The sequence below is a fragment of the Chanodichthys erythropterus genome, chromosome 19 (genome assembly GCF_024489055.1).
Source record: "Chanodichthys erythropterus isolate Z2021 chromosome 19, ASM2448905v1, whole genome shotgun sequence".
NCBI lineage: Eukaryota > Metazoa > Chordata > Actinopteri > Cypriniformes > Xenocyprididae > Chanodichthys > Chanodichthys erythropterus.
Window position 1 is genome coordinate 12,056,093 of NC_090239.1, and position 25,490 is coordinate 12,081,582.

General features: G+C 38.0%; 1 protein-coding gene across 29 annotated transcripts in view; it reads left to right on the top strand.

Moving 5' to 3' along the window:
• Positions 1-25,490, top strand: part of ablim1b (actin binding LIM protein 1b) — a 104,370-nt gene that overhangs the window by 43,741 nt on the left and 35,139 nt on the right. For 28 of the 29 annotated variants that reach the window (XR_010892713.1, XR_010892715.1, XR_010892695.1 and 25 more), the window contains exons 3-4: positions 22,358-22,541; positions 24,151-24,260. Coding sequence is in view for 2 of the 29 variants with exons in the window: in XM_067369628.1 (XP_067225729.1) it covers positions 22,358-22,541; positions 24,151-24,260 (294 nt within the window). In the remaining 27 variants the exon portion in view is untranslated. Of the gene's footprint in view, positions 1-15,062; positions 15,214-22,357; positions 22,542-24,150; positions 24,261-25,490 lie in introns of those variants that run through there. The other variant, XR_010892717.1, reaches the window with a different exon arrangement.

Consider the following 25,490-nt stretch of genomic DNA (forward strand, 5'->3'; position numbering starts at 1 on the left):
GCTCTGCCGAGGTTGCTGAGCGGGAGCAGCCTCGGCCGTCTACAAGCTCCTCGACTGCGCATAGAGCGCAACAGAAACAAAGTGTTGCCACCCGTGCTCCCCCGCAAAGATCTTGGGGACCGGGGAGGGCAACGCAAGCGAAGCCTTCCAAGGGTAAGACAGATCTGCGGACTGTCATTATCGCGAGGAAGGCTTCGAAGAAGTCCTGACGTCAGGGGTTCAGGACTTCTGAGGGCAGCCCCCTCCGAAGAGGGTCTTGTAAAATTAAAATCTATAATACTAACCCCTCTTCGGCGCCCTCAGGGGGCCGTTCTGCCAACCCCGCCGTCTCGTGCGTTACGGGGCGCAGCGGCCCCCACGACCCTCTGAGGAGGGCCGGTCAGCGCTTGATTCGACTTCTTCCTGCCGGTGCGCCGCTCCAGGGCTCAAAAAACACCAGAGACCAGCCTCGAGAGGTTGGTTCCCTTAGTAGAATTTTTGGAAGAATGGAAACGTCTTCCCAATATTTCTCAGTGGGTACTGCAGATGATAGAAAAGGGTTACAAAATACAATTCGGGTCTCGCCCGCCCCAGTTCAACGGGGTCCTCCCTACAGTGGTGGGCCCCCAGCAGTCTCTGGTCATGGAACAAGAAGTTATGACACTTTTGCAAAAAGGAGCTATCGAGAGGGTTCCTCCTCCCGGCAAACAGTCAGGGTTTTACAGCCGCTACTTCATAGTTCCGAAGAAGGATGGAGGGTTGCGTCCTATTCTAGATTTACGCATGTTAAATCGCTCAGTACAAAAGCTCAAGTTCAAGATGCTTACACTCAGACAGATCACCACACAGATCAGGTCCGAGGACTGGTTCGTGACAATAGATCTGAAAGACGCGTACTTTCATGTGTCAATCCATCCTTCACACTGGAAGTTCCTCAGGTTCGCTTTCGGGGGCGAAGCTTACCAATACAAGGTTCTTCCGTTCGGCCTATCTCTTTCACCCCGCACCTTCACAAAGTGCGTGGATGCGGCTCTGGCTCCGCTGAGACTCCAGGGCATCCGCGTGCTGAATTATATCGACGACTGGTTGATTCTGGCTCAATCAGAGCAACAGGCAGTTCAACATCGAGATGTAGTTCTGTCACACATGAGAAGGTTAGGGTTGAGACTCAATACCAAGAAGAGTGTGCTTCTTCCAGCTCAAACTACCAGCTATCTAGGGGTAGTTTGGAATTCCACGACGATGCAGGCACATCTGTCTCCTGCCCGGGTGAATTCTATTCTCTCAACCATGAAAGGGGTGAAATTAGGCCAGTCACTCACTGTAAAACAGTTTCAGAAACTGTTAGGTCTGATGGCAGCCGCTTCCAACGTGATACCTTTTGGTCTGCTGCACATGAGACCGTTACAGTGGTGGCTCAGAACCAGGGGGTTTTCTCCGAGGGGAAATCCTTTTCGCACAATCAAGGTCACGCGGCGATGCCTTCGTGCCTTGGCAGTGTGGAAGAAACCCTGGTTTCTGTCCCAAGGTCCTGTGTTGGGGGCTCCTTGTCGTCGCAAAATGCTAACGACGGATGCGTCTCTCACAGGCTGGGGGGCGATCATGAGTGGTCGCTCAGCTCAGGGTCTTTGGGGGGACCATCATCGTTCCTGGCACATAAATCAGCTGGAGATGATGGCGGTATTTCGAGCACTCAAATACTTCCTCCCAGACCTAAGGGGCCATCACGTGTTAGTTCGTACAGACAACATGTCGGTGGTCTCCTATATCAACCATCAGGGGGGTCTGAGGTCTCGCCAGCTGTGCAAATTATCACATCAGATCCTCCTATGGTCCCAGGGGAAATTTCTCTCTCTGAGAGCAGCTTATATCCCGGGACATCAAAATGTGGGGGCAGACATCCTGTCGAGGCAGGGGCCGAGGCCCGGGGAATGGAGGCTCCACCCCGAGGTGGTGGAGCTGATATGGAAGAATTTCGGTCGCGCAGAAGTCGACTTGTTTGCCTCGAAAGAGACGTCTCATTGCCCGTTGTGGTATTCTTTGACCCTCTGGGGCTGGATGCTATGGTACAGACGTGGCCGAGGCTGCGTCTGTACGCATTTCCCCCGATCGCTCTGCTCCCCGGAGTTCTGGAGAGGGTTCGACGGGACGGGGTCCGTCTAATATTGGTAGCCCCGTTCTGGCCGACCCGGATATGGTTCACGGATCTAGTATCCCTCTTAGAAGGCTCCCCCATGGAGATTCCAATCAGGCAGGACCTTCTGTCTCAAGCGGGTGGCTCAATAGTTCACCCCCGCCCGGAGATATGGAAACTGTGGGCCTGGCCCCTGAGGGGGCCGAGCTCATAGAATCCGGTCTCTCAACCGAGGTTGTAGAGACCATTCTCCACTCCAGAGCTCCATCCACGAGAAAACTTTATGCGTATAAGTGGAAGCTGTTTGCTACTTGGTGTAGCCGACTACAGGTGGATCCGTTCCACTCCTCCATCAGTCATGTACTGCAATTTCTCCAAGAAAAATTCTCGGACGGTTTAACCCCTTCTACATTGAAGGTATATATTGCAGCGATTTCTGCTTATCACGCTAAAATAGAAGGCGTTTCTGTGGGTAGAAACCCTTTGGTCATACGTTTTCTCCGTGGTACTCAGAGGCTGAGGCCTGTGGTACGCACAAAAACTCCGTCCTGGGACCTAGCCATTGTGTTGGAAGGGTTAGCTGCGGCTCCCTTTGAACCTTTGGAAGAAGTGTCTGAGAAGTTTCTCACTTTGAAAACCATATTTCTTCTGGCCATAACATCTCTCAAAAGAATTGGAGATTTACAAGCACTATCCGTTGCTCCTTCATGTCTAGACTTTGCACCTGGAATGGTCAAAGCTTTTCTGCATCCGAGACCTGGGTATATTCCCAAGGTCCCTACAAGTGTCCCGGGGCTGATTGTGCTGCAGGCCTTTTGTCCTCCACCTTTTGCAAATGCGGATCAGGAAAAACTAAATCTGCTCTGCCCAGTGAGGGCTTTAGATGCTTACGTCCACAGAGCTGCCCTGTGGCGAAAATCTGAACAATTATTTGTATGTTACGGATCTCCTAACAAAGGAGGTCCGGCGTCCAAGCAGAGAATGAGTAAGTGGGTGGTCGAGGCCATCTCGCTTGCCTATGAGTCTTCCGGGCAGCCTTCTCCATTGGCTGTCCGGGCACATTCCACCAGGGGTATGGCTGCCTCAAAGGCTTTGATGTCAGGGGTTCCCCTCAATGACATATGTGAGGCTGCTGGGTGGTCGTCTCAGCATACCTTTATTAGGTTCTATAACCTTGATTTGGGCTCCACTCCAGGGTCCTCAGTACTGTCGTCCTGAAGAGATAACAGACATGCATTTGGTCCTATGGCCTAGTTGGGATAGCGTTCCCAAAGCGCTTACGCAGCGTCGATGTTCCCATGAAAGGGAACGTCTCGGGTTACATCTGTAACCCTGGTTCCCTGAATAAGGGAACGAGACGCTGCGTAGCTTAGCCATACTCCCAGCACGCCTGTGAGCGTCTGCTTCATCCCTATTTCAGAAGCTGGCGTTCTTTGTTCTCAAGGGTGCTTTATAGTTTCCTGGTCCGTGACGTCACCCGCTCTGACGTCCCGTCACACTATTGGTTCGATTTCACGAGTGCTTCAAGACGTAACACACAGAGGCGTTCCCCAAAGCGCTTACGCAGCGTCTCGTTCCCTTATTCAGGGAACCAGGGTTACAGATGTAACCCGAGACGTTTTCTTTTTTAATCTCACCTGAGCAATTCACTCCACCTATACACACACATATATATATATATATATATATATATATATATATATATATATATATATATATATATATATATATATATATATATATATATATATATGATTGAGTTTGAGACACACAATAATCTCTTTTACATTCTCTCATGTACCTTGTGAGTTCAGCGCCACAGTGAAATGTCATGATGGGCATATGAGCAGAGACTTACATCATTACTATAGCAACCAATGCAGAGACACTGAATATTGGTGACACTGTCTGAACTAACAGATCAGATTTCCTCGCTTGCAAAATGACAGTGCAGACATTAAGTCCTAAAGACTGGATTTTATTTTTTAGATTTGCATGCATTTTCTATGCAAGTATTTAATTTAAATTACAAGATTTAATTTAAAGGGGACCTATTATGCACCTTTAAATGCCCCACAAGATGTAATATAAGTCTCTGGTGTCCCCAGAATGTGTCTGTGAAGTTTCAGCTCAAAATACCCCGCAGATAATTTATTATAGCTTGTCATATTTGCCCCTATTTGGGTGTGAGCAAAAACATGCCGTTTAGCTGCTGCTCCCAGCCTGCTTTCCAGAAGAGGGCGGAGCTTTAACAGCTCACGCTTCGGTTGCTCAACAACAACAAAGCTGGAGAATCTCACGCAGACAAAATGAAGATTGCCAGTAATGGTGTTCAGCCTTACATTGTTCAAACCGGAGTCGGACTTTGATGGAGAGACTCAGGAAGAAGTTACAACTTTTAGAATGCAACTGGACGTTTCTGAATGGTTAGTGGATAAATGTACACTCTAAAAAATGCTGGGTTAAAAACAGCCCAAGTTGGGTTGAAAATGGACAAACCCAGTGATTGGGTTGTTTTAACCCAACTGTTGGGTTAAATGTTTGCCCAACCTGCTGGGTAGTTTTTATTTAACCCAACTATTGTTTGAAAATGACTATATGGCTGACTTAAAATGAATCTAAAATGAAATTAAAATGTTCTTTTATTAAACATATTAATAAATGTTAATTTTCAAGATATTTTGGGTTCATTTTAAGTAAGCTATACTGTAATTTTTAAACAATAGTTGAGTTAAGTAAAACTACCCAGCAGGTTGGGCAAACATTTAACCCAACTACTGGGTTAAAACAACCCAATTGCTGGGTTTGTCCATTTTCAACCCAATTTGGGTTGTTTTTAACCCAGCATTTTTTAGAGTGTATGTACCGTGCAGATTAAGGGGCGGTAATATTATAACAAGATCCCCTTCCTACGTCACAAGGGGAGCAATATCTGAGCAGCTTGTTCTTTTCACATGCTTGCAGAGAAAGGCTTGCCAAAACAAAATTACTGGGTTGTCCTTTTTTACGTTTTCTGGGTTGGTGGATACACCGTGGACCTGATCATAGCACTTAAACGCACATACAAAAAAGTCAAATTTTGTCCCCTTTAAAAGGACAGATGGAATAAAAAATAACCAAAAGGCCCAAAATTAGTTCACACCAACACCTGTCACATGGTATTTCACTTGTATGGTATTCTTTGAAGTACAGTGGAAGATCTAAAGTCTGTGATTGAAAATATGGGATTCAGAGTTTAAATCTAATTTTATAAATAGAAAAGTTTTGAACTTTGATTAATGTAAACGAAGAAACTTTATAATGTAAAATTAATAAAATTTATATTTTAGATTGTGCACTATTTTTAGGTCACTAAACAAATAATCAAATTAGTGACAATGTAACTCTTTGCACAGGTGGTCAGATGCTCAAATCATGCTGGAGAACATAATCATCAGATTGTACGCATACTTGTGGAGTTCAAGCAGCAATACATTCTGAAATTCCTGTTGATTGATCAATTCAACTTTTCACTCAAACTGATGCAAATACAGTAGGCTAATTTGCTATACCAGTCAGAATTTTTTTGTATTAAAATCAGTAAAATGCAAAATAGATACATTATCATAATTTTACAAATAATTTTCCAAATGGTCCCCACTATTTGGAGTAGCATGTAAAAAAATCATGAAAAAATGACTATTGTAATCATTCATTACCATTATACATACTTAAAGTATCATCACTGTATCATATTTTTTAACATTGTTCAGTCGTCTTGTGATTGAATATTGAGTTGTATTAATCCTCATCTTTCCTAGAATGTCAAATATAGAACATGACTGTAACACGTTTCCAGTAAGGTTTCATTTGTTAACATTAGTTAACTACATTAGTTAACATGAAGTAAGAATGAACAATACTTCTACAGCATTTATTAATGTTAATCTCATCATTTACAACATTTTTAAGATTCAAAGTTGTGTATGTTAACATTATTTAATGCACTGTGAACTAACAAAATATTTAGAATATCCTTAAAAAAGGATAATAAATGCTGAAAAATATACAGCTCATTGTTGGATTATGTTAGTTAATGCATTAACAGTAAGACTTTCTATATCAGTCTTTACTAGCGATGTAGTTCTTAAACAGAAGAGGTCAGCAGCACGAGGGCTCAGGTTAAGCAGGCCGGTCCGCTTACAAGGAATCCATTATCTAATGGATCTCTTCCTGTATTTCTAGTCAATCAGTTCCATTCCTAGAAAGCAGGATTCAGACTGTTGCATAAAGTTACTTTCGCTGTGGATACCTGGCAGGAGTGTTTCTGATATGGTGACCTGCCAATACCTGAACTCTGGCAAGAGAAGATGCAGTGGCTCTACAGCTTGGTTGTAAGCTAATGAGCCTTGCTCTGCTCTATTAGTTTCATTTGTTGACTCTAAGCAGGTTCACTTAAACCACTACAGTGAGCATGTGCAGTCAACATCTACCCCTTCTCTACGGTGATCACTTTATATTCCTGTCCATGTCTCACCCTGTCATACCGCACATTCTCCCTCCCTCTCTTTCTCTCGCTCTCTCGTGTGTGAATGCTGTGTCAGTCAGAGAGCCTGTGTGTGCTATTTCCGGCATAGTCTCCAGGAGCTGTTAAAGCGCTGCAATGCTGGAAATAGCTCTGCTGATCCCCATTGGGAGGATAAGACGGCAGAGGAGGGGTCCGCACACACCTCTGCAGAGACCGCCAGTCTGTCTGTGTACATATGTGCTCGTGTGTGTGCCAGTCACTCCGCAGCTGTGGGTTTGCATTAATGAGGAGTGGCAGACGCCCCTAAGGGGTCATGGGGTTACGTGCCTAAACATGTCATTTCGGGATATCATTCTCACAGCCAAGAAGGTGATGTCACAGGCTGACCTCCACGCAACACATTTGAGCATTTTATTTATAGCAGGATGTGCTTTGATGCTGTTTTTATTGCTCTCGGTTTATGAGTTTTTCTTTGTGAGAACCAGATCATGTAAAATGGTTCATATTGAATTGGAGGAAAGTGAATCACTAATTCTGTGGATGCAGTTAAAGAAATGTTCCAGGGTAAGCAGAATTTGAAGTCTAATGCTAAAAGAAATAGTTATGATTAATAAAATTAAAGTTTATCATTGGAAGTCAAATGATAATACAAATATCACACTATTTATTTCTTATATTATTTTTTTTTTTTCCATTGTATTTGTAGTATTTAAAGAATAGGATGCAAGTTTTTGATTTTGTGTGTTCAGAATTGCTTAGTGAATTCACCAATCTATACAAGTTAAGGCTTGTTCACACCAAGAATGATAAACTATAAAGATAACAATAATTATTGTTCTGTTTATTCTAAGCGCGTGCTACAGTTTTGTCGTCTGCCGCCTCAAATGCTTGAGCTCTATAAAAGATTAGTTCACTTCAGAATTAAAATTTCCCGATCATTTACTCAACCCCATGCCAAGATGTTTGTCTTTCTTTTTTTTTTTTTTTCAGTCGGAAAGAAAGTAACGTTTTTTGAGGAAAACATTCCAGGTTTTTCGCCCTACCGGAGTACTTCCGCGTACGTCACATTTGACCTTTCCAACGTGATTACGTAATGCATGGCACATCGAAGAGCAGTGCAAGACAAGCATTTGTGGTTAAAAAGTATATCATTTTAATTTTATTTTTTAGAAAAAAAAAAAACATTTTGCTAGATAGGACCCTTATTCCACATCTGGGATCGTGTAGATTCCTTTGAAGCTGCAATTTGGACCTTCAACCTGTTGAACCCTGTTGATGTCCACTATATGGAGAAAAATCCTGGAATGTTTTCCTCAAAATCCTTAATTTCTTTTCTACTGAAGAAAGAAAGACCTAAACATCTTGGATGACATGGGGGTGAGTAAATTATCAGGAAATTTTAATTCTGAAGTGAACTAATCCTTTAAAGCAGTATGGATTCTGATTGGCTGTCAATGTTTTTATCATTAATGGTGCCCTCGAATGAAAAATTGAATTTATCTTGGCATATTCAAATAACAAGAGTTCAGTACATGTAAATGATATACAGTGAGTCTCAAACTCCATTGTTTCCTCCTTCTTATATAGATCTCATTTGTTTAAAACACCTCTGAAGAACAGGCGAATCTCAACATAACACCGACTGTTACGTAACAGTCGGGGTGTACGCCCCAATATTTGCATATGCCAGCCCATGTTCCCAACATTAAGACATGAAAGGCATTAGACAAGGGCAGAACGTCTGGATCTGCACAGGTGAATTATCAGACTAGGTAAGCAAGCAAGAACAATAGCGAAAAATGGCAGATGGAGCAATAATAACTGACATGATTCATGATAACATGATATTTTTAGTGATATTTGTAAATTGTCTTTCTAAATGTTTCGTTAGCATGTTGCTAATATACTGTTAAATGAGGTTAAAGTTACCATCGTTTCTTACTGTATTCACGGAGACAAGAGCCGTCACTATTTTCATTTTTAAACAGTTGCAGTCTGTATAATTCATAAACACAACTTCATTCTTTATAAATCTCTCCAACAGTGTAGCATTAGCCGTTAGCCACGGGAGCACTATCAAACTCATTCAGAATCAAATGTAAACAATATAACAGTATACAATACTCACATAATCCGACGCATGCATGACGAACACTTTGTAAAGATCCATTTTGAGGGTTATATTAGCTGTATGAACTTTGTTTAGGCACTGTTTAAGGCAAGCGCGAGCTCCGTGGGCGTGGAGCACGAGAATTAAAGGGCCAGCAGCCCCTAAATCGGCTCATTTATAATGATGCCCCAAAATAGGCAGTTAAAAAAATGAATTAAAAAAAAATCTATGGGGTATTTTGAGCTGAAACTTTACAGACACATCTTTTAAAAAAAAGTTCTAGGGCACCTTTAATCTGCTGGAAAAAAATGTGATTCCAACGATTATTCTATAGCTATTCTATGCTTTTTATTCTACAGATATTCTATGCTTCTCTGTGCTATTATACAGTAGTTGTGGTGTGGACTCTGCTATTCTTTTATATTTAGAACAATTTTTATAACATTCTTTATTGTCCTTACTGTGAATGGACCTTTACACTATCATTTAAATGTTTGGGATTGGTAAGATTTTTAATTTTTTAAATTGTCTCATCCTCATTAAGACTGCATTTATTTGATCACAAATACTGTAAAACAGTAATATTCTGAAAGATTATTACAACAGGAAGAGGAAGTTTCAGGTCATGTGGTCAGGTCATCTTCAGTTTAAAGAGTAAGGTGAATATATTTAGAAATGTTTCGTGTGTATCCGTGTGTGGTAAGGACTAATGAGATTCTTTGTTTAGACAAAGGTGGAGCCAGAGCAGTTCAGGCAGTCCTTTCTAAAATAGTGGAGAGGATTTTTCTGGCACCTGTCACTGTCAGAGACACACATTACCAACCACCCAGACTCCACATTGCAGACACAGACTCACACACACAAATACTCCTTCCGCTCCTTCTCCTATTAACCAAACAGTTGTCAGTTGTAAAGCAACATCTCTAGTTTATGCAATCGTATACACACACACTCGGCCACATTTCCCACCCAATCATTCTCTGTCAGTCTCTAAAGTGGACACTCATAAAAGCCATTATAACTCATAATACAGTATGCCATCATGAAAGCAACAAACAATTTACTCCTCTCTCTTAACCCAGCATTAAGTCAGCAAGTTGCCTCCGATACAAAACACGAATTGTTATGCCGTGATGTGTGTCTAAAACTAGTCCTGTAATGTCCGTCCGAAGCCTGTAATACTGTGGCTTCACGCATTCAGCTGGGACAGGGACCATTGATCAGTCCAACCAGAGGTCATCCTTAGAAATTCTTTTAGAAAAGGCTGTTCTGTTTGTAAATGATCGATTTAGCCTAGCAGTTTCACTCACAGAGTGGAAAAAAATGAGCAAAAATAGAAATTATAAACTTAGATAAGTGAGCTATGTGTTTTATCTGGCTATCAAAGGTATGTGAATATGGAATGTGATGTTACATTAACATTGCAGAGATATTTCAAGATTCAAGTGTCTTTATTGGCATGGAAAAAAAGGCTTTGCATTGCCAAAGCATTGGCAACACCCAAATATGAAGTTAGTTATGTTCACCCAAAATAAGATTTTGTCATCATTTACTCACCCTCAAGTTGTTCCAAACCTGTATGAGCATCTTTAATCTGTTGAACACAAAAGAAAATATTTTAAAGAATGTTGATAACCAGAGAGTTGATAGTCGCCACTGATTTCCATAGTATTTTTTTTTTCCAACTATGGAAGTCTTTGGATATCGTCAACTGTTTGATTAACAACATTCTTTCAAATATCTTATTTTGTTTTCAAAAGCTCATACAGGTTTGGAACAACTTTACGGTGAGTAAGTGATGACAAACTCTTAATTTTTGGGTGAACTATCCCTTTAATTCCTTTAAAAAATGTTCCTGACCTATATATGTAATGGTTGGTGGCTGTATTACGAAAAAAAAACCCACACACAATGAAACTACACAGATTTGTAACACCATTTTCTTTTATTTTTCAACTTTTATAAAAAAGTTGACATTTTCAAGCTGTCATTAATTTTTCATATTGTATTGTGCACTTCATTAAATTTGCTGTGCACTGCCATGCAAGCTATATAAGTCACCCTTGTAGTACCTCATGGGAATTTGATCTGAAACATATGTGTTTAAGGGTTTAAATTATTGCAGCATTCCACCTGCATTCCTTGCTGAGGTCAGACTCAGAATTGTAGTCCCAGGTGAATCATACGTTAATGTTATGTAGACTCAGCGGTCATTTTAACGATCTCTGCATTTTATTTTGCAGCTTTGCTCAATGTATGTACACACCTCAACACAAGAGGCATGAATGATGTGTTGCCATTAGGATCCGCTCACTCTGTCAATACAGAAAGTCACGCCATGTCTCCAATTAGGATGTCTCAGCAATATAAGTGAATAAATGAGTGCAACTTATCAATGTTTATGATCTCAGTATAGCTCAGTGGAGTTTGTTAAAGGGATAGTTCATCAAAAATGAACACTCTGTCATCATTTACTTCAAACCCATATGACTTTCTTCTGTGGAACGCAAAAATAACCATTTTGTAAAAAGTACTATTTGTTTCTCCACACTGTGAAACCGAACAGTGAAATTAATTAAATTAAATGAGTTGGTTTCACTTAACTAATAATGAAATTTCTTTATACTTGATAGAAAAAAGTTGTGTGAACTCAAAATTTGATTGTAGTAAGCTGAACTTATTATGATTGAGTTGCAGCAGATTTCTAATTCCCAGCATGTGTTTTTGCACAAAATTAACATAGGGAGACATAAGTTAGTGTTTAATGCTTTGGTTAGGTTGAGGATGGACTGCAAAACTTTTAAGACCATTTATACTGCATGTTGTTTGACTATATACTTATCCCCCACTTTTCACAAAAAAATTGAAGTTCTGTTAACTTTAAAAAATGTGTTAATTTGCTTAAATGAGGTTTTTAGGTAATACGTTTCCTCAACGTGCTCTGAACTTGAGTTTTACACAGTGTATGCAATTACACAGAATGGGGAATGGAGCTTCAAAAATAATGCTAAGGCACCATAAACATATCATAAAACTGGCCAGTATGATCTTCACAAGCCATCTGTATCCATACAAAATGTGTGTAAACAGGCTGAAATTTATATCTTTATTCAGTGATAATTAACCATTGCAGCAAGATCATTAAAGTCGGCATGAAACAGAAGTTGTGATAATCTTTTTTCTCTATTGTGACATATGTGCAGCCAATACGGAAGTAACTTAAACTGCGATTCATCGACTGGCCGCTAGGGACAGGCTGCAAAAGGGAGCAGAATCTCCAGTTTACAGCAGGAAAAAAAGATGTTTACACTCTGGTTCAAATTGTGTTTTGGTCTATACTACTAATTTTGCCTTTCATGACAACTCTGAGGGGGGTGAATTTTTTTATAACTCATCCGTTTAAATTATATTAAGCCTTAAAGTTCTGCATAATTAAGGGTGTGGTCACTTGAGTGACAGGTGCTGTCTGTGTCATGTTACCTCAGCTAATTCCAGCCACTGAATTTGGCATCTCAGCCGTATTTGTGCCTTTTTTCTGGATTATTTTATACAATATATGGCTTGCTGCATACTCGAGACAGATGTCAGTCTGTGTACATGTGCTCGCATGCGGAACACACGTTGTTGAATCGTAGTGGCATTGGCTAAAAGTTTTGTTCCTGAGATTTACTACAACTCCGACAGCACTGCTTGGATATTATAACTAAAACTGCTGCACTATTTTGAAAAATTATACTTTGGACACATGCTCATTAGTGTGAGAGAACATTTGAGAGTTATACAGATATCTGGTACTGTACGTATAGAATTTTACATTATAAACGATGCTCAGATTGCATCCCTTCTTGATGATGGAGAGCAAGTCATTCCTTAGATATGTAATGCAAACGATGGATAATATATAAAGATTTCATGGATTTAACGCTTTCATGAACAAAAAGTAGTTTTTTTATGTTTTGAAATGGACATTTTACCCAAGTGCAACAGATTGGATTCATCTCGCGATCTCTTTTTCATTAAAGGTATGAAGTCCCAGTTGATTTTTTTGTGTTATTTGCACACCTCACACAAATTAATTAGCCTACTGGTGTTAGAGCATCTAATGTTATAACGTTATCTTAAAAATCACCGTAGATTGACAGTAAAACTTTAGTACTTTCTAATGGTATTGTTATCTTTATTAATATTTTAGATAGTATCTAAGATAGATATGCTAGGTGAGCTTGGTTTCACCAACAAGTCGCATGGGCTCCAACTACATCCCGCCTCTTTGCCCATTTTCAGTTATCCGTAAGTGACGTGCGGTCACGTTTAGCTAAGATGGCCGCGGCCTCATTTACGCATCAAAACTGCTGTTCAGAAATCTATGGGTGACGTCACAGACACTACGTCCATATTTTTTTACAGTCTATGGTCTGAACCAATGACATGTGATTTTCAAACTCATGTTGATCTTACTTGCGTTGACTAACAGATCCGAAGCGCGCACAAAGACACCTCAGACAGCGCGCAATCCCGATATACACATATAAACAGAGTTACAGTACTTCAAAATATTGAAGTAAAATATTGAAAAAAAAGTTGAATATGTATATATATATATATATATTCAATATTTTGAAGTACTGTAACTCTGTTTATATGTGTATATCGGGATTGCGCGCTGTCTGAGGTGTCTTTGTGCGTGCTTCGGATCTGTTAGTCAACGCAAGTAAGATCAACATGAGTTTGAAAATCACATGTCATTGGTTCAGACCATAGACTGTAAAAAAAATATGGACGTAGTGTCCGTGACGTATATATATATATATATATATATATATATATATATATATATATATATTTGGTTTTGACGAGGTGTGTGCCAAATTAGGTGTTATTAACAGGGATTTTAAGGTTTGGTTGCTAGGTGATTTTGTTTTGGAACCTTCAGAAAACTTTAACTCTATTTTTCTCAAAATTGACTTTGCTGACTCTATCGACTTCAAACAGGTGTATTTCAACAAATCATGCATCATTTTGAAGTTTTTTTTAATAAAGGTTGTGAAATAACAATAACTCATTTTTTCATTTTTGCTCATTGCGACTCATTTTGGGTCACATATCATGGTGAGACAATGTGAAAAGATGTAGGGCGGGACTTTATTTTGTCCATCGGAACATTGGATTGTCCATTGGATTGTTGTGGTTTGCTCCTGCTGTGATCTCATGTAAGTGATAGGTTGTCCAGTAAACACTTCATCAGAGAAGAGAAGATATGGTGCTGCACAGGGAGGGGAAGTTATTTTGATTCAACTTTACAAGGGCACATGGATTTTTAAAAAAAATGTACACCAATAAATCATTTGTAAAAAAAAATAATAAAAAAAAGAATTTCATGTTTGACTTTAAAACACTGAATCAGGAACTGGATTTGTCCAATTTATGAATAAATCAGACTGTTTTGTGAACCAGATCCATTAAAATGAACCAAGTGATTCATTAAAAAAAGATACTCACAGATCATGCATTATTACTTCTTTAATGTATGCAGTTTTTGTCTGAACTATTCTTTTAACTCTCTCCTTCATATTCAGCCTGAGATTTCTGGTAATGAGGCTGAACAGGCCTGGCATACAATATGATAGCCTTTCTTTTTCATAACAGTGTTGTTGGTAGTTTGACATCCATAATAAATGATCGCATGCCAAGAAGCCGGGGTTCTTGTTTGGGAATCTGCTCCACTAGCTGATCTCAGAGAGTGATTAAGTGCACAAAAGTGAAGTATAAAACTACATCACTGTAAAATGATGAGAAAAGACTTCACAGAGAAAACCTTTACAGTTTTTCCCCTATACATCCCACTAAATTTAGGGAGAGATGTCTCTTTGTGTAGGAGAAACAAGCAGAAGTCAAACAAAGTGTAGAGGAAACCCTTGTTGAAAGGGTGCTATCCACTAAAGTGCAGGGAGAAAGCAGCATGCTGGGAATCTCATTAAAATATTGATGAAGTCTGTGAAAGCTTGTTTGATGTCTGCATATACTGTATGGGAAACCCGGGCCTTTCTGCAACTGGAACTTGGCTTTGTTTCTGAGGCTCTTTTTGTCATAGTATCTGAACTGAAAAAAGTCACATTTGAACTAAATCAAATGTCCTTGCTCTTCTGACATCTTTTCATTAGCTCCTGAATCTTTTTTTTTATTTTCCATCCAGACGGAGGTAGTAAGACAGAGTGTGTGGATGGAGGATTTGACTCAGTGATTGAGAGTGTGGATGGATGTGTGTTCTGGGAGGAGTTAACCAGCTGTTCTGTTGAGGAGGGATCAGACAGTCAAGAGCGTCATTACACTTGCGTAATTGTTCATCACTTGCACACAACTCACACGCACAGTTGAATTCTCAGTCACTCCAGCCCATGTAATAACTCCTAGCAGATGTAGCCAAGATGTCCTTGCTGCAGCCTGTATCGCAGTGATGTACTGGTTTAAATCCAATACGTAGTGGTAAGGTGATTTTTTTTCCAAAACCAGGTTAAGTTTAGGGTGTAGGGTAGGTTTGGGGGTTAGTAGCATCATGTAGGCAACCCTGCAAACATGCCCTCTGTGGGGCCCTTGCTGACTTTTTGCGGGCACAGTGGGATAGGGCCAGCTCACACCAAACCTAAACAGGCTCAGTTTGGGGCTTGCCCAGGTGAGGCCCACAGCTTTGGGCTCATTGCGGGCTCTCTGTGAGCAGTCCACACTAGCGAACAGCCCACATTACGCCCAGTGTGGGTCAGCCCGTTCGGGCCCAGAGCGACTTTTATTCCTTTGGGTCCATGCTGGTTTTGTGTAGGCAGCCCACTTTCGTTTCCCATGCTCTGTTTGGCTGTAGTTTTAAACAGTATTTTCTGTTTTCTAAAATGGCGTACAAATGTATGTAAAATTACAAACCTAATTGGTAACACTTTATAATCTCACACTATGAAGTATTAGTTAAAGGTGCCCACAAATGTTTTTTTACAAGATGTAATATAAGTCTAAGGTGTCTCCTGAATGTGTCTGTGAAGTTTCAGCTCAAAATACCCCATAGATTTTTTTTTATAAATTTTTTTAACTGCCTATTTTGGGGCACCATTAACTATGCACTGATTTCACTCGACGCCGCCCCTTTAAGACGCGAGCTTCCTGCCACATGAGCTGTTAACTATATTACAGCGCATTTACAAAGTTCACACAGCTAATATAACCCTCAAATGGATCTTTACAAGATGTTCATCATGCATGCTGTATGCACTATGCATGCTTCGAATTATGTGAGTAAAGTATTTATTTTGATGTTAAAAGTTTAATTCTGAGTGAATCTGAGGCTGGGCTCCATGGCTAACGGCTAATGCTACACTGTTGGAGAGATTTATAAAGAATGAAGTTGTGTTTATACATTATACAGACTGCAAGTGTTTAAAAAATGAAAATAACGACAGTCTTGTCTCCTAGAATACAGTAAGAAACGATGGTAACTTTAACCGCATTTAACAGTACATTATCAACATGCTAACGAAACATTTAGAAAGACAATTTACAAATATCACTAAAAATATCATGATATCATGGATCATGTCAGTTATTATTGCTCCATCTGCCATTTTTCGCTGTTATTCTTGCTTACCTAGTCTGATGATTCGGCTGTGTGCAGATCCAGACGTTAACTGGCTGCCCTTGTGTAATGCCTTTGATAATTGTTGGGAACATGGGCTGGCATATGCAAATATTGGGGGCATACACCCCGACTGTTACGTAACAGTCTGTGTTATGTTGAGATTCGCCTGTTCTTCGGAGGTCGTTTAAACAAATTAGATTTATATAAGAAGGAGGAAACAATGGAGTTTGAGACTCACTGTATGTCTTTTCCATGTACTGAACTCTTGTTATTTAACTATGCCAGGGTAAATTCAATTTTTGAGTCAAGGGCACCTTTAAGCATTAGTTAAGCACTAGTAAATAGTCAATTGATCATTTATAAAACATTAATAGACATTAGTAAGCCATTTACCATTTATAAATACAGCTATAAATGCTTTGTTCTTGATTTATAAGCATATCTATAATGAGTTTAATAATTGTATTTTGATACTGTATTAATGATCAATTTATAATTTCTAAATTATGTATTACATTATTCACAAACCAGTTATTGAGGAGTTGTCAGTGGTTCATAAGATCATTTAGAAAGTGTAAGTAAATGATTAATAAAATATATATCTTATTATATAGTATTAGTTACTTAGTGTGTTAATGAATGCTTATTAACACATATTCCTAGTGTCAAAACTACCTCAGTAATAACTTTAAAACATTAGAGAACAGCAGTGCAGAAGATCACTGAACCTTTAAATCTCATTTATAAAAGCTTTACAAAGCATAAATAGTCCTCACTTTAGATGAGCTCACAAAAATAGTTAACTGACCACTTCTAAATGTAAATTATAATTACCTGAATTAATCATGAATTGCAGTAGGAATATGTGTTAATAAAGCATTTATTAACACACTAAGTAACTATTACTATGTCTAAATAATAACATGTATAAATGAATGGTTAAATAGTTTATTAATAATTTACTTACACTTCCTAAATGATCTTATGAACCACTGACAACTCCTAAATAACTGTTTTGTAAATAATTTAATACTTTATTAATAATCAATGTATCATTTCTAAATTATGAAAATACAATTATTAAACACATTATAGATATGCTTATAAATCAAGAATAATTCATTTATAACTGTATTATAAACTGCTTACTAATGTCTATTAATGCTTTATAAATGATGAATTAACTATTTACTAATGCTTAACTAATGCTTCATAGCGTGCAGTTATTATAAAGTGTTACCCTCCTTATTTAAAGATGCAGTCTGGCATTTTTGGCCCTCTAGTGGTTAATAAACAGAACTGCATGCGTCTTGCGGAAGAACATTGTAACCGGAGCTACTTCTCTCTGTTTATGTCTATGCCGAGTCACGCAGTTACTGTGATACTCTGCAGCGGTTCCTACCAGACCGGTCTAAAATAGTCCGAATATAAACACTTATTATAAAAGTACCATAATGATTCAGAGTAAGACAAAAACACGGTTTGGAAAATGGGTTCATGTTGTACATTCTCATTGATTTTTGTACATTTTGTACACAAAAAAAGTTACGGACAGCAGCTTTAAATAAGCTGAAAATACTGTCACATGACCAGCAGCAACAGAACATTAAACGCTAACAGATCTGTCTAGATCTCAGCATCTTTACTTATTACAATCCAGTTTGACTATTTTTTTCCATACAAAACTTTTAGATGTTGATGTTTTATTGAAAATAATAAATTTTGAAGTCACCATTATGGAGATGCGCGTTTGCTTTAGTTGGGCTCTTGACCCTTGACTTTTCAGCATCAGTTGTTCTCTGGCTGCTATAACTGTATGTTTCTGAAGCAAATTTGTTTTAGCAAAAATTGCAAGAAAAATTCTGGTTAGATTAAGTTAGATTACTTATTTTCATTATAGTTATTTTCATTAAAGCGGAACTAAGTAAGATTTGCGAAGCTCCCCCTACAGTTTCCTTCAGTGAATCACACTGTTGTAAATACTACAATGACTACAACGCTCACCAGAGCAGTAGTTTTGCAAATACAGTACAAGAAATCTTGATGGAGGTGGGTAATTTTCAAAATTGTCTTATAAAGTCATAATATATACATTGATTTTGAATTACCGTAAAGCATTTTGTCACACTCGCGTGAACGTGAACATGAGCATGATTGTGTTGGGTCGGTGCAGCTCAAGTTGCAAGTGCTGTTTTCTGGCCTAGACGTGCCAGAGGGGGTTAGTGCACACCTCAAACACACCACTACAAGTCAATTAACCATCGTAAGGACTTAAACTATTTATGAAGGTAAAAAAGTTACTTAGTTCTGCTTTAATAGTAAATGTGTGGCACCCTGTGCTGTCAGGTTTATTGTAGATTAGTGTGGGCCCTATGTGGGCCCAGTGAGGGATACCCATGCAGGGCCAGCGCTAAGGGGCCAACGTTTTGGCAATGAGCAAATTCTCAGGGGCCCTGCTCTGGCAGCCTGCTGGGGGCCCTTACGCTACCCCTAAGTGGGCCCGTAAAGGGCCAGTGCAGGCTTGTTTTCAGGGAATCATCACTATGATTGTCGTCACTAATGAAATCTTCTGAATCAGCTGCGGGGTAGAGTTTTCACTGAACTGGTTTGGGGGGTGGAATCATGCATCCACTGTACTGGATTTAATCCAGTATGTCATCGCACTACAGGCTGCAGCGAGGTGTAGCACATATATAAGCCAAGTGTGTTAGATGAGGAAGACATTCAAAATGTGCAGTGGTAACGTGACATGAAGGCATAGCGGTCCCATGTAGGACAGTGGCATAGTGGCAATGACAGTTACCAAAGTTTTGTTTCAGTATGCCAAAGGGTACTATAATATATCTTTTGGTTATGAAAACATAAAAAAATTCAAATCTACATTTTGATTTTAAAAAGTTTATTATAAAAACTTATTATTTTTTTCCCAAAATGCAATAAATCCATGACATTTTTTTTTTCCAAAATGCAATTAATCCATCAATATAGAAGTTATTTTTCAAATTGAAAATACACAACAAAACAAGTTAATTCACATATATGACAGAGTCTAAACTTTGCCAATATTTATTTTATATACAGGCATTTCACTAAAAATACATTCAGCCGTTGCTCCCAAAATGAATTCAACGGATCATCTTGTTAATGTTATAAATTATTTGTCATCACCGATTAACGAGTATCTGGCGCCACCGCACGGTTAAATAAACACATTTTCCGAGTACATTGGTATTAAAACGGCTTTTTAAAAAAAGCCTTCAATGTTTACAGTGGGTGGAATGGTGCGCTGTGATTGGTTGAGCGGATATATCACGTTCTGCAGAAAAAGGAGACTGGCGTTTGTCGCGTTTTGGAAAGAAAGGGAGAAAACATGACAGAATAACACGACGGATATCACATTTTGCGCAAAATTGATAAATGACTTTTCAATACCGACCAGATACAATACTGATTTTGGCGGAAACTCGAAAAATGGCGTTTATCGCGTTTTGGAACCAAACTCTTCATATACCATTTGGCATGGTGAGAATTTAATTGAATCAATTAAATATTTTCTTAACAAACTTGTGTTATTCCATCTTCATCCAGTTTTGTATGTTTTAAAAATGTTTTTTCTTGGTTCTGTGAACATTCCTTTTTAGCATTTCGCAAACATTATGCAAACATCACTTTTGGATGTTCTCTGAACATTCTGAAACAAATGTAGCATAAAAAGACAAATGTCCAACTAATAAGTTTCAGAAATGTTTTTGAGCTAACTTTAAAAAAAATATATTATTAAAGACCAGATAACTGCACAAATGTTTTATTAACATTTATTTAACGTTACTGGAAGAACGTTTGTTCAGAACTTTTCAGGGAACCTTGCCAGAACGTTAGCTGAAGTTCTGAGAATGTTCCCTGTTAGCTAGGATGGGACAATAAAATTTGAAAATATATAATTGCAGACAGCCCAGGATAGTAGTGAAGAAAATGGCAGTTGTTGTGTCCCTGTGGTCTGTAGTTACAAGATGTGCGTGGATCAACATTAATGGCTATGACATTTTATAAACTGGCATCCTGGCATTCAGTACCCTGTCAGTGAAGGTCAACCAAATGCCAGACACGAGTTGGGCACTTGCTCTCTCTCTCTACTGCTAATCACTACTGTCGCCACTGCCACCTGCTTGTCACATTTGCCTGTCTGAATGGACCTAATCTTCCAAAACCAGAAGACAGATTCAATGAAGCAAAAGATATGATAACAGCTGTGGAGATGGGAGTACAAATAACATTTTGGATTTGTGTTGAAAACATAATGTATACATTTAAACAAAATTATGATTTTAAGTCAGTTTATTCATTTGGCAGAGTCAGGAATGAATCTATTGAGCTATGTTATCAATATAAAGTTGTATTTTCCTTAAGATGTATAAATATATTTAGTGTTTAATTGTTTGTTATTCCTGTAGATGATATTTCTAGTTCTCAAGGTCACGCATTCATAAAGGTCTTTAAAATAATGATCAATAATGATTCAGAAAGTTGCTCATATGCACCTTTCCGAATCCTTATAATTAAAGGCTAATAATTAAAACATAAAAAAATAAATTAAAATAAATAAATAATTGAAAAAATAAGTAAAACATTAGTAAATCACTTTTTTTTTTTCTTTTTTTTTTTACATGAATGTCATGTGATCATTAACCGACATCAGAGAACTGTGAACAGGCAAATGTGTTGTTAAATTATTAAATAAAATCAAGGGATACTTCAAGTAAATAATTTAGCCAAACACATTAAGCTGTGGTGGGGTTTGAATGTGGTCTGCATCATATGATCGTATTTTTCTTTTGCCTGTGAGATGTACACTGCGTAAAATGGTGAAAAACTGTCTGTGGTCCTTATATTTTTACAGGTTGGAATGTTGGAGGATAGACAGAGAAAAACAGATAGAGAGAGAGAAAGAAAGACAGAGGGGAAGTGAGAGAAAAGGGGGCTTGTTGAGAAGGGGGTATCGTGTGACGCTAAACAAGCTGTTAAATATCAGTCTCGCCTGCCAAGGAGCTTTCAGACAGATCTGGCATGTGTGACGGCAGGATTGCGCTTGCCAAGAGGACACAGACCTAACTCACCTATTCATGCAGACCTATATAAAGTGTCTGAACTTGTGCCATAGTCTTGAAATCATCTTGAAAGCTCAGGAAATCTTTAGCGAACCAAACTCTCTCTTTGTCCTCAGACACACTGGCCAAGATAAGAATTAAAACCCCTGACCTTGTGTTTGCTGGCAGCCAAAATGTGTAAATCCCTGTGCAAAATAGATGCACTAGTGCAACACAACTACTGGGTTGTATTTCAACACTCAACAAGAGCCAAACTAAGTGTCATTTTTTTTGATGAAGGTGGTGTCTGTTTCAACAGTTTGTTTCAGATTTCACTCAAGACTGTTTTGTACTGTAAGATCTCATTTAAAGTGTAATGAAAGCCCCCATTTTAGCACTGGGCGTTCACACCTCAGATTTGAAAAAGTATCAAGAAATGGGCGTGTAAAGCTGTGGAAAAGTGGGAGCGTAGAGGGTGGGAAGTGGGGAGACAACAACCAATAAAACTCAAACCTACAACACACTCATTGTACAGACAAACAAATATTAAAATATGAGCGGAGAAAAAAACAAATGTCAATTTGCACATATTTCATTTGAAGAAGTCATGATGAAATATGTGCACATACATGGGGCTGGTTCATGTTTGGAGCAGGAGAGTATGTGAAATATGTACATAAAAAACTTGAAACAAGCTTGCTTCGGTCCGGATATGAACTGTGATCCGTGTTGCGAGTGTTGTTAAACTCATCGGATCGAAATAGCTCAGAAAAATGAAAAAATAACCACTTTCCCTGAATAATAAACATGTTGTTTTCATTGTTGTTTTCATGTTAACATCTCAAAAAATGTGTTTTAGGGTTTAAACAAGATATTCGGTTTAAACAAGAATTTCAGATTGCTCTGTTTTTGTATTTACATTCAGTGTGCGGTTGTGACCTGGCCCAAGGTGGTTTCTTCATGAAGAACGGGGAGTATCTATGCACACTGGACTACCAGAGGCTTCATGGCACTCGCTGTAATGGCTGTGGAGACTTTGTTGAAGGAGAGGTGGTCACTGCTCTCGGGAAGACCTACCACCCCACATGTTTTGTCTGCACTGTTTGCAAGTAAGAGTTACCCAAAAGCAGGCCCATTTTATCTGTGTTAAACATGTAACATTTATCTTTGTGTATGTTTTTGTGGAATTATTATTTAAATTTTTTTTTTTGGCTAAACAGCCAATACTGTTTAGTGTTACTTACGGAAGAGGATTAGGGCCAAGCAATAATAACAAAATAAAATCATCTCGAGATTAAAGTTGTTAAATTTCGAGAAAAAACGTGTTAAATTTCAAGAAAAAAGTCTAAATAAAATGTTCATTAAAGTCATTAAATTACGAGAAAAAAGTTGTTAAATTCTGAGAACAAATTCATAATTTAACGACTTTGTTCTCGCAATTTAACAACTTTTTTCTCATAATTTAATGAGTTTATTCTCAACATTTTATCTCACCTTTTTTTTCTCATAATTTAACGAATTTATTCTCGTAATTTAACGACTTTTTTCTCGTAATTTAATTACTTTATTCTCAACATTTTATCTCGACTTTTTTCTCGAAATTTAACGACTTTTTTTCCCATAATTTAATGAATTTATTCTCAACATTTTATCTCAACTTTTTTTTCTCATAATTTAACAAATTTGTTCTCGTAATTTAACGACTTTTTTCTCATAATTTAATGAGTTTATTTTTAACATTTTATCTCAACTTTTTTTCTCATACTTTAACGAATTTGTTCTCGTAATTTAACGACTTTTTTCTCGTAATTTAATAACTTTATTCTCAACATTTTATCTCGACTTTTTTCTCGAAATTTAATGACTTTTTTTCCCATAATTTAACAAATTTGTTCTCGTAATTTAATGACTTTTTTCTTATAATTTAATGAGTTTATTCTCAACATTTTATCTCAACTTTTTTTTCTCATAATTTAACGAATTTGTTCTCGTAATTTAACGACTTTTTTCTTATAATTTAATGACTTTATTCTCAACATCTAGACTTTTTTCTTGAAATTTAACAACTTTTTTTCTCATAATTTAACGAATTTGCTCTCGTAATTTAACAACTTTTTTCTTGTAATTTAATGACTTTATTCTCAACATTTTATCTCGACTTTTTCTCTAAATTTTACGATTTTTTTTCTCGTAATTTAACGAGTTTATTCTCAGCATTTTATCTCCACTTTTTTCTTGAAATTTAATGAATTTCTTCTCGTAATTTAACGAGTTTATTCTCAACATTTTATCTTGACTTTTTTCTTGAAATTTAATGAATTTTTTCTCGTAATTTTATGACTTTATTCTCAACATTTTGTTTCGACCTTTTTCGTGAAATTTAACGAGTTTTTTTCTCGAAATTTATCAACTTTAATCTCTAGATGGTTTTATTTTTTTATTATTGCTTGGCCCTAATCCTCTTCCGTAGTTACTTGATCCAGTTTTGAAAACCATGATACTTTTTTGGGGGGGATTTTTAGATGAAGAGAAAGTTCAAATGAACAGCATTTATTTAAAGTAGAAATCTTTTTTTAAATTATAAATGTGTCTTTTGATCAGCTGAATGATTCCTTGCTGAATAAAAGTATTCATTTCTTTAAACAAAAAATCCTACTGACCCTAAACTTTTGAATTATTGTGTATATTGCTAAGCATCTTTGCATCTTCTGTTGCCAGACGGCCGTTTCCCGCTGGTGATCGAGTCACGTTTAATGGAAAAGACTGTCTCTGCCAGCGATGTGTCCAGCCAACTTCCCCAACTCCCAAAGACATCAGCGCCTCTAGTAGTGAGTTTGCTCTCCCACACGTGTGTTTGTGCTTAATGGTTATGTTTTAGTGTCCTACTCAGATTTCAGCTTGTCACAATCATCCCCATTTTATAGATGTGTTAGATTGTGTAGTGTTTGCATGTGTTGACAGGTCAGGATTCAAGGTCACTGCTAGCTGGAAACTCACTGTCTCTCTATCCCACCACAAGCTATATGCTTTTGGGATTTTCAGGATCTAAATTCACTATTTGGAATTAGTGTTGTCAAAAGTACTCACTTTGGTACCAAGTCGGTGCTAAAATTTTAAAAATGTGACGATACAAGCTTTTCCCCCAACCATTTTGAGCACCATTGAGCAGTTTCTTAAACACCTCTGATTGGCCATTGTGTTCACACACGCTCAACAAATATGTCTGTGAATGGCTACAATGATCAACATTTCAAAAACATGTTGTAAATAGACATCTTTGACGCACTACACCGAGCAATGATCATTGTAGCCAATCACAGACATATCTGTTGAGCATGTGAACACAATGGCCAATCAGAGGTGTTTAAGAATCCACTCAATAGCGCTCAAAATGCTAGGGGGAAAAGCTTGTATCGTCACATTTTTAAAATAGACTTGGTACTGAAGTTGGTACTTTTGACTTTCCAAATAACACTATCTGGAATATCAGGAACTATTCGGTGAATCAATTAAGAAAACTGAAGTCTGGATTCCTAAAGTAACAGAAATAGTGGCCGATCTTTTGTATTGTAAAATGGATTATTGCAAAGAAAAAAATGTAGCAACATTCTATAGATCTTATGCACCAGAGAAACATAGAATATTGTGTTTGAACTTGCGTTTTTGCAGTAGCGCTGTATTTCTATAGCATTGCTGTCAAAGAGTAGTTGGCTGGTGATCTTATCTTCATTCTGTGAAAATACAAACCGGAAGACAGAACACAATGAGCAAAGCGCTGAAAAGGGGAGGGGCTACATACGGTCTATAATCCAATCAAAATACATTGGAAACCACATAGCAACACCCTAACAGCCAAAACAAATATATGTGTGCTGTACATTATCACCCACATAGGAATGCCCTGGCAACCATCCAAAGCACCCTAGCACTATGATGGCTTTTACACAGCCAAATATTTATTCTGAGATAGCATTTTAAAAAGATTCCCTGCTTCTTTTCAAACTCTTCTAGGGTAACATGAGTTGACAGGAGACCAATTCCTGTGCTGTCAACCAGGG